The following is a 10480-nucleotide window of genomic DNA, read 5'->3' as shown; positions in this document are numbered from 1 at the left end:
AAGAAGAAGAAGAAGAAGAAGAAGAAGAAGAAGAAGAAGAAGAAGAAAAGAAGAAAGGTTTGGACATTAGGTTACTTATGGCTTCCCAGACAGCCACAGGAGGGCCATAGACTTGGATCTTCTTGCCGGTATCAGAAGACCAAGCAGGGAGCCTTGGAATTACTGAGCTGATCTGTATCAAGAGACCCTCAATCACACTGCAGCAGCTTTGTGTATTGCTTCTGGGCCTACACGTTTTCAACTCTACATATACCTGTCATGTTTGTGGTTTGAAAGATCCCTTTGATCTATCCTCACATCACAGTTTCTCTGGAAAATGAGGAAAGATATCTCCATATGGTCTGTGTGGTATTTGAAGAAAGGCTGAGTGAAGTTTGTGAGATATGAACAAATGGTTCACGCTGCTCCAGGAAGTCTCCTCATGGTCTCACCACCTCCAAGGCACCCTGGCTAAGATGCCTTTCCCCTGGGGCACTTGGTTTGGGGGAGTTCGAAAGGAGCATACCTGGTTCTTAATCTGATTCGAAGGTTGGTGTGATGGTGTGTTAGTGACATGCTTTGAGTACAGAAATGTGTCTAAGAATATAGTATTGTAGGACAGTCACAGCTCGGAGTTCTGGGCTTGAGGCACAAGCCCTCGCTGTGGGGCTGGAGAAAAGGCTCAGCAGTTAAGAGTACTTATTGCTCTCTCCAGGTTTCATTCCTAGCATCCACCTTAGGTGGCTCACAACTTCCTGCAACTCGAATGTCAGGGGCTCCCATGCCCTTTGGCCTCTGCTGGTACCTGCAAGCAAGTGCTGCACATAAACCCGCACAGACACACACATGCACATAAAAATAGACAAATCATTAAAAAAAGAAGGCCTTGCTAGCGGTGCAGATAAGCCCATATGCACTCATGCATCTGCACATACACATACACACACCCATAAAGATAAATAATCTTTGATGGGAGGGAACGAGGGAGGAGGCTATAGTTGGGATACAATGTGAATAAACTGTAATTAATTGAATTAAGTAAATTAATTAAAATAAAAACCAAAAAAATAAATAAATCTTTGAAAAACGAAATCCTGTTATGAAGTTTTGTGCAAGAACACTCATGTGAGAGTGCAGGGGGCCTGTTGGACATAGCAGGGAAGGAACAGTCTAGCCCTAGATGGTCTTCTGTTGAATGTCAGCTCCAAGGGCAGGGACTTTGGCCTGTTTTGTGCATGGGCTAATTTTTTTAGTGCTTAGCACAGAATATATAAGTAATGGATGAATGAATGAGTGATGGATGGTTGAACCAAAGGAAGAGCCGATGGCAGATTCCATCAAAGACTAGGAGGCCAAAGAGACAGGGTTGGGCTGAGAAAAAAAAGGTCATACAAAGGCTGGTGATGTTTGGTAAGGGTAGTTAACCTATAGGAGAATGAGCCAGACTTTTGAGGCCTTGTGTCTGGTGCTCCAAGGGACACAAGGAAACCCAAACCCAACCAACCCAGCCCCGTAGGAATGAGCAATAACAGGTGGCAATAGCCTAAGGATCAGTGAAGGCCCCAAACAGTGATGCTCAAGGGGCCGAGGACATACCTGAAAGCTGGTGGGTACATCCTCAGGGTCTCCTTAATCACCACGTCCAGATAGGGCAGGCCTTCCTGCAGGCTGCGGTACTCCGGAGCTGGCTGAGGCAGGGAGCACACAAAACAAGGCTGTGTTAGAAGGACTCTCACCACTCTTGATCTTTGTCATGAGCCCTTATTCCAACCTAAGCAAACATTTCTGTAAAAGTCCCACTAGATGAAAAGGAGATTCCATCTCCTTTTGGTAGCCCCCAGGATGTTCTGCCTGTTTCATTTCTTGGTGTCTTACATTATTGAAGATGAACAAGTGCAGCCTGGGACTTGGGGGTCTGTGGGTGTCACATGGAGAGATCTGGCCTGATGGTTTGTGTTGTTAGCTTGACAGAGGGAGAGTCACTGGGAGATGGGCTTGTAGTGTGTTATCTTGCTGGGGTTAACTGAGGGGAGAAGACCCACGCACTGTGGGTGACACCATTCCCTGGGCTATGTAATGAGGACAGCAAGCTGAGTGCTGGCATGCACGAGTTCATTGCTCTCTTCTGACCGGGAACATGTGACCAGCTGCTCTACTTCCCAATGCCTTGACTTTTGCATCATGATGGGCCATAACTTGGAACTGTGAGCTAAAATAAACCATCTTCCTTGAAGGTCTGTCAGTATTTTTATCACAGCAGCAGGAAGAGCAACCAAGGCAGGCTCTATGATTATAGTGATGGTGTCATTTACTGGGAGCCGATGGCATGGCTAAGCATGGCAAACCCACACTCTTGTTTAATCCTCTTAGCAAACCAAGGTGGCAGCTCTGCCCCCACCCCTTCAGTGAGGAAGTGGAGGCTCTGAGAGGCTGTCACCTGGGCAGTAATTGGTATGGCAGTAATGCTAAGAGACACAGAGAAGTAGCAAAGAATAAACGCTTGCACCAGTTAGCAAGGATGAAGAGTTGACAAAATCCCCCACAGCTATTCTATACCAGCAAGAAGAGACAGCTCTGATGAAAAGCTGTCAACGGGTATGAAAAGGCAAAACCCAAGAGGAAGAATATAAGCCACAATGGAAAAAAATGCAAAACAGTAATACTCTGTTTTACATACATCAGGTTAGAAGTTGGAAAAGACTGGTAAATTTTGGGAGTGCAGTTGCCGGGGTTTCCAACAGTTGGTGACTCAAGGGGAAGGACAGATTGGTGTGTGTAGTCAGCGTGTGGGTACCGTGGGTGGGGCAGGAGGCACTCCCATCCTGCTGCCGCACACCCTGTGGGGGTGGGGATTTTCCTGCCTGGCAGATGTTACCTGCTCATCTCTGATATGCTCCCACAGGCTCATGCCTGGAATGCTTGTTTTTCCAGATGGTAGCATTATTTAGAGTACTCAGGAGCCTTTAAGGGGTGGGGATCCTGTCACCACAGTGACAGACTCAACTCTCCTAAACTGTGAGTCAAAGTAACCTTTTCTTGTCCTAACTGTTGTTTGTGTCGGGCATTTTGTCATAGCAACGGAGAAAAGAAACTAATACAATGGGTGGCAGCCTCATTGCTTTCAATTAGTTAATGCCACTCCTCATGAATCCCTAATCTGGGGAAGGGCTTTCTTCTGTGGCCCCCTCCTCTGCCAAGTAGCAAGAGGCAACCCGGCAGTCCATCCTGCAGCTGTCACTCGCCACAGACCAGCCCCGGGTGGCTTTATTCTGCCTGCAGGAAAGAGGCCCACAATCAGGAGACCACTGGCCACTCTGCCAGGTGGGGCTTTGCTAGTCCCCCAGTGAGCATCCTGGGGCAGCTGCAGGGTTACTGGGAAACTGCTATAAATGCAGAAAAGGTAGTGGTGGGACAGGAAGCAGGGTCAGGACACCTAGAGCCTTGAAGTCTATAATAAATACTCTAGCTGATCTATGATGGTTCGGCCACTCAATAAAGCAGAGCTGTTAACGATTGCCGCAAATGAATGTAGTTGAATCCCTGTCTGTGAATGCTCATGAGTTTAGAAGGCAAGGGAGACAATTATGCTTTGTAATATAAAATGTCAACTATCGCTCGGTTTTCCCGGTGCTTTCCCTCCTCTACCCGGGGAACCGTTTCTGTCTGAGGCTCTTACCTGGCTTCCCACTTCCTTCCTAGGCCCTGTGTGTGTCTCTGCTGCTCTGTGACTTCTCTTGAGACTGCTAAGAACTTCACTATTGGATCTGTGCTCTCCAGTGGAGTGGGAAAGCACTGGGCCTGGATGGTCACTTCTTGAGCCCCTGGGCTGCCTCCCGTGGAGGAGTTCTCAGTTACCTTCTCTGTCCTGACCCCTGGACACAGACACAAGAGAAAGGCTGTGAACGGGGCTCACATATGTTACAGTATCTTGGGGTGACCATGGTGGCCATCTTAGTTTCAAGCTGGAAGAGCGTGGGATTAGGCAAAGGGTGCAGAGTTTAAGACTCCTGGAAGTAATGGTCTGCTGTGGGGACTATGGGAAAGGAAGACACCTGGGCTGACTCCACAGACTATTCCCGTCCCTACCCACCAGCCAGGGTGGGACTAGGGTTCAGGATACCTGTGAAGGTCTGGACTCCCTCAGCCCAGCGCAGGTTTAGGGTCTGGGGATACTTTCTCCTCTGCTTTCCATCTCCAGGAGTCTGATTTGTGTTTGTGCTCTCTGGCTATCGTGTTCATAAAACATGAATTGTGCAGTTTCTGTGGTTCTGCATGTGACTTCGGAAACTGGCTTTGCATGGTATAAAAATGGGTGGACATTTTCAAGTAAATAATTGAAAATGTAAATATTGTTTTAATTTACTAAGGATGACACCAAGTAGAAATGAAACAGCACCCTGACAAATCATACAGGAGACCATGGAGGAAAGGAAGATGTGCTATACCAGAACGGTCTACACTTCCTCCTACCTTCTGAATAAAGAGACTCATGTTTGCATTTTGCTTTAGGCCTCACAAATTGTATAGTCAGCTCTGCAAGATGTGGCCAGTTAGTCCAAGGGGACCAGTGCAGAAATCTGAATCGGGGAAAAAAAAAAAAAAAAAAAAAAAAAAAGGAGTCAGAGGTTGAGCATGAGCTGTTGGTGGCCACCTTCTGCTTCACGGGTTAGTGAGTACAAAACACCAATTGGTTCCAAGAAAGAAAGAAATTAGATGTAAAAAGAGAAGCAGAGGCAAAGGACAGAGATAATTTCCTGGTGCCTCATAGAGTTCTTGTTCCTGTCTGCTATCTGTTCCAGGCAGGTTTAAACTACTTGTGAACAGAGTTTTGGATCCTGCTATCTGTAACCATAAGGGTCCCAACAAATGCAAAAATGTAAAAAGAAAGAAAAAAGAAAGCAGAGGAAGAAGAAAGGAAATAAAGGAAGGAGGGAGGGAGAAACGTGGTGACTACACCACAGCATAGAACTCTCTCTTCCTTCTCCATATCTATTTATATCTCTATCTATCTATCTATCTATCTATCTATCTATCTATCTATCTATCCATCCATCCATCTATCCATCTATCTATCATCTATCTATCCATCTATCTATCATCTATCTATCTATTTATCTATCTATCTATCTATCTATCTATCTATCTATCTATCTATCTATCTATGTATCTATCTAATTAGATCTAGAAGCTGCAGCTGCATCTCTGATGGGTAAATAGTGCTGTCTCCCAACTAAACTTGTGTAATTATAAACTGTCTAAATCTGGCAAAACATGAGAAGCTCACATGGGCTAGTTGACACCTTCAGTAGAAAGTCAGCACCTTCATTCACTCTTTCTCTGCAAGGGCTCTTCACTGCCCCTCAGCTTTGACTCAAGTGCACCTAAGAGCATCTCCTTGATCCAGTGTTCTGAATATGTAGGTACTTGGGCCTATTCTGTCAGGACTTGATGGACTGAGTGGGGGCTTTCTCGAGTGCCCACAAGGTAAGGAGAAACACACCCTTCATTTATATTAAGTCCAGGCAAGCCAACAAAGTTTCAGGCTCTGTCTGGAAGAGCAATAGATTCATCCCTATTTGACCCAGGGATCTTGGGGACACAAAGGGCCTGAGCTGAGGCTACCAGCAGAGGGCAGCAAGTGTATGGTAAATGGGGACTCCTCCGGTCCTGAAAGGGACCTTAGAAATCCTCGTATCTGACTTCATGATAGAGAGGAGAAAAAATGAGACCCAGAGGAAACCTGTCAGCCCAGAGCGTGTTCTGGGCATTTCTTTATTCAGCACTCTCGCAGTGAACACCTGAGACAGCTGCTGGGCTTGTGCAGAGATCCAGAGCGACAAGGGCTCTGGTTCTTCCTTTGGGGAACCGCGTTGCTAACAGATGGTGACCCTGGTGTTGTAGCAGAGAGACGCAGGAGGAGCGGAGTTTCTCATTCGCCCCTTCACCCAGGGCTGTGAGCCCTGTGCCAGGCACAAGGGACGCACAAACACACACCAGCCCATCATCTTCCCAGCATTCCTGTCCACTGGGGTCTAAGCAAGTGGATAAGTGTGAGATGGGAGAACAGAGAAGGGGCACACATCACTGACAGCCGCCAGGAGGGAGTCACGTCCACACTGACCTTCATAAAGAAAGGTGTGTGGACGGTGCTTCAAACTAGGGTGGAACAAATATTATATCTCAGTCAGGGGGCTTTGAACCCAATGGGATAGTTGTTTTTAAAGAGTTATGGCTCATCTTGCTTTTAGTGCGATGATGGAATTGTGGTCATGTTTTAGAAGTAAGACAGAATACACTGGCTGTGTTAGAGAAATGTATACATATATTTGTATCTAGTAAGTCTTCCATAACAAAAAAAATCAAATACTAAGTGAAATTTTAAGTAATACAGCAGTGAGTGGGACTGACTGTGCAGAAATCCTGAGCTAGGTATAAGGAATTAAAATGGTTCTGCTAGGCTTAACAAGCGGGGCTCATGTAGCACCCCGGGTTGAGCCCTGGTGATGGCAGTGTGCTGTGCACAGGAGAGAGAAGATCACTTTTGGGTGATCTTGTGTTCCAAGAGAAGATGCCCAAGAGCACCAGGTTGCTGCTGGGTGAGAGGATGTGGTTTTTGGGGGGCACCTAGAAACTCGCAAACACAAAATGCTGATGCTGATGGAATTTATTTGAAAAGGGTGGGAAGCCTGGTGAAGAAAGTGTTTGTCCTTGGAAGTGCTGGGGTGATGGCTCTGTGAGAGAAGTGCTTGCCATACACGAGGTGGCATGTGCCTGTGATCCAGCGGTTCTTAGCTTTCCTAATGCTGTGACCCTTGAATTCAGTTCCTCATGTTGTGGTGACCCCCAACCATAAAATATTTTTCATTGCTTCTTTATAACTGCAGTTTTGTTACTGTAAATATCTGATATGTAGGTGGTCTTAGGTTATCCTTGTGAAAGGCCCGTTCAATCCCCCCCAAAGAGGTCACAACCCACAGGGTGAGGACCACTGCTGTAATCCTTACAAGAGTGAGGAAGGGGGCTTGCTGGAGAGACAGCTCATCAGTTAAGAACACTGGCTGCTCTTCCAGAGGACCCAGGATCAATTCCCAGCACCCACACGACAGCTCACAACTGTCTGTAACTCCAGGTCCAGAGGATCCGGCAACCTCACGCAGACATATATGTACACCAAACACCAAATGTACATAAAAATTTTAAAATAAATTATTAAAAAAAAGAGAGTGAGGAAGACAAGGGAGGATCTCTGGGTCTTGATGGCCAGCCAGTCTAACCAAATTAACAAGCCCTAGTTTCAGTGACAGACCCCGTTTCAAAGAGATAAAATAACACAAATAACACACACACACACACACACACACACACACGAACGTGTCCTTGGAAGAAAACGCTGAAGGCCCATTCTAAAGGTTTACAATAGAAATAGCCTCTGTTGGGGCTGGGGAGCCTGCTCAATGGACTGCTTGTTGTACACACTTGAGGAACTGAGTCCAGATTCCTAACATCCACTAAAAACCAGACATGGCAGCCCGCTCTGTACCCCAGCACTAGGGCAGAGATGGAGGATCCCAGGGCTCACTGACAAGCCAGCCTAGCTGACATGGCATGCTCTAGATTTGATGGCAAACCCTGGCTCAAAAAAAAAAAAAGTGGGGGAAGAAAAGGAGAATGACAGCTACCTGATGTTGACCTCTGACTCCATCTGTGCAAACAGGAGTAACCATGCCCTTCTCTTTCTCTTTCTCTCTCTCTCTCTCTGCCCTACACACACACACACACACACACACACACACACACACACACACACACACACTCAGGTCTATCTGTCCACATAGTGGGAGAGGGTAGAGGAATAACACTGAGCTCCGGCTGGCCCACCCCAGGCCCAGTTTCTAATAGTTACTTAATGTTCGTGAGGATGTCTGTAGGAACCTCCTCATCTGTAGGGGGACAGGGAATAGGGGAATTAAAAGGCAGTGGGCCGGGGTCTTCTTGGCCTGGAGGGCCAGGATGACTTTGAGGGCTGGGTAGAATATCTTTTACTTCCAGCCAGACAACCTGTCAAGTGTCTTAAGTTTTCAGAAGATATCGTTGTAAAGTCATACTGGGTTCTGCAGCCTCCAGACGTAGAACCTGAAACCCACCTCTCATCCATGAAGTAGGCCCATCTACTCCTGTCCCTGGTCATTCTTTACGGGAGCCCCCATGTTCCACAAGTGCAGGACGCAGGTATGAATGGATCACACAGCAGCTATGGCCTTGGCCCGGTTGCCAGGGCACCATCAATAGGTCACCTTGATGTCGCACCCCAGTTCACAGGAAGTCAAATGGATGATGAAAATGGCAGTTTCTGGAAATTGTAACATACTGGGTGGTGTTTCTGTTGGGATCCATGCCCTGGCAAGACTCCACTTGAAAAGAGACATCTGTCCTCTGTAAGGAGTGCTGGGAAGAAAGGGAGTCCCTAGGCTTAGCGAAGTCAGTGCAGCCGGGATCTGCTTTATACAATGAATTTCTATGCTTTTTAAAAGGAGAAAATCAAATATCAGGAAAGTGGAAATTTAGAAAGTGGGTGGGAAATGCCCTGTGTTTATATTCTCACATGAGGAGTCTTTGATTTTCAGGGAGATTTTCATCTATGTTTGATCTTCACTGGACAGTAAATTCTAGTTTTATATCTTTGATTTTTAGCTTCTTAGTCTTAAAAAAAAACCACATTTATTTAGTCAGGCACCGTGGTGCACACCTGTAGTCCCAGCACTCTGGGAAGCAGGGGCAGGCAGATCTTTGAGTTCGAGGCCAGCCTGGTCTACAAACTTATTCCAGGACAGCCACGGCTACACAGAGAAACCCTGTCTGGAAAAACAAACACAAAATTATTTATTTTATATATATGTTTTACCTGCAAATATGTGCCTGATGCTCTGTAAGTTCAGAAAAAGGTGTCAGATCCCCTGAAACTGGAGTTATGGATGGTTGTGAGCCACCATGTGGGTGCTGGGAATTGAACCAGGATTCTCTGCAAGAGGTTCTCTTCAAGTGTTGTTGACCCTTGAGCCATTTCTCCGGCTCCCTATATTGAACTTATTAAACACTTTCATTTTTGTTTTGTTTCTTTTCTTTTGATAGGGTCTTTTGCTTTGTAGACTCAGGTGGCCAAGAACTTATGAACCTCCTACCTTACTTTCCCAACTGCTGGGATTATGAGTGCATGGTATTGACACATCTTTTAAACGGGAAATAGTATTTCTCCCTTTCCTAGTAGCCTTATGTTTCTACATTTAGATTTGTGTGTGGGGGGGGTATTGTGTTCTTTGAAAGTTAGACATATACACTTTCTCATAGACCTACACATATCCACACATTAGGCGTGTGCACAGATGTGACCAGGAGTGTAAATGAAAATAAGGACATAGACGTAGCACTGATTCACAAAGATTTTTCTCCTGGAGATTCAGGGACCTAGTAGAAAAATTAACATTTTCTTGTTTTGTCACAGGAAATAAAGTGCTGGCTCTGGATTGTCCTTCTGCAGCAGCATCACATGGCATTGATAAGCCATCCCCCTCCCAGACCCTTCCCCCCAAGCCCACAATGGTTCCTGTGTTGTACAAACAGGGCCTAGTGATGTCTCCTTTCTTTCTAGAAGCAGGGAAATAAAAATCTTTTAAGTGTAGAGGAAATGCAGACACAGGAAGAAAAGGGTTTCATGTACCTGGAGTCTCCAAGGAGCACAGAGCACAGCATGAAACTGATCAGTAAAAAAATTTGATGACCTTAGCCTTGCCCTCTAACCACAGACTGAGGAGCAAAGCCTTCCTTGAGGCACATAGCCTGGCGTCTCTCTGCCTGTCCTGGGATCTCCCTGTCTGGAGTCTCCCTGCCTGGTCTGGGGTCTCCCTGCCTGGTCTGGGGTCTCATTGCCTGGTCTGGGGTCTCCCTGCCTGGTCTGGGATCTCTCTGCCTGGTCTGGGGTCTCACTAGCTTCCTCACAAGCCAGGTCTCTAACTTCTCCCATCACAGGGTTCATCTCTGAGATTTCACAGGAGTTCAATGGGTTCCTGTGAGCTGTTTTAGATGTTGAGTGAGAATCTATGAGGGCCTTGGTGTGTGTGTGTGTGTGTGTGTGTGTGTGTGTGTGTGTGCGCGTGCACATGCATGTGCGTGTGAGCAATCTTCTCTCAAGTTTCCTGGCTTATGTAGCAATGCTCCAAAAGTACTGCATGCTAGTTTAGAGAATTTGGCAGCTTTAGAGGCAGAAATACATTCACAGCTTAGAGGAAGCCACGAGGAGCGTGTACATGGCATCTATTTATATCCACATTAAAAGAAAAGAGCCAGAATTCATCTCACACAAACAAAGGGATTATTTCAGGTGTCCCTGGGCCCAGGGGCCATTAAGGGATTAGCTGAGAGGACAAGTCAAAGAAGATAACACATGATGCACACACACACATCATCATCATCATCATCATCATCATCATCATCATCATCATCATCA

The 10480-nt window shown here is 46.3% G+C and overlaps 1 protein-coding gene across 1 annotated transcript in view; it reads right to left on the bottom strand.

Annotated features, from left to right (window-relative positions):
- Tbxas1 (thromboxane A synthase 1) overlaps window positions 1-10480 on the bottom strand; it is a 155460-nt gene that overhangs the window by 12986 nt on the left and 131994 nt on the right. The window contains 1 exon segment of the mRNA XM_055602072.1: window positions 1576-1667. Coding sequence (XP_055458047.1) covers window positions 1576-1667 — 92 coding nt within the window.

This window comes from Psammomys obesus, unplaced genomic scaffold, assembly GCF_907164565.1.
Source record: "Psammomys obesus unplaced genomic scaffold, mPsaObe1.curated_primary_1811, whole genome shotgun sequence".
In the NCBI taxonomy this organism is placed as follows: Eukaryota; Metazoa; Chordata; class Mammalia; order Rodentia; family Muridae; genus Psammomys; species Psammomys obesus.
This window is presented reverse-complemented; position numbering and strand designations above follow the sequence as displayed.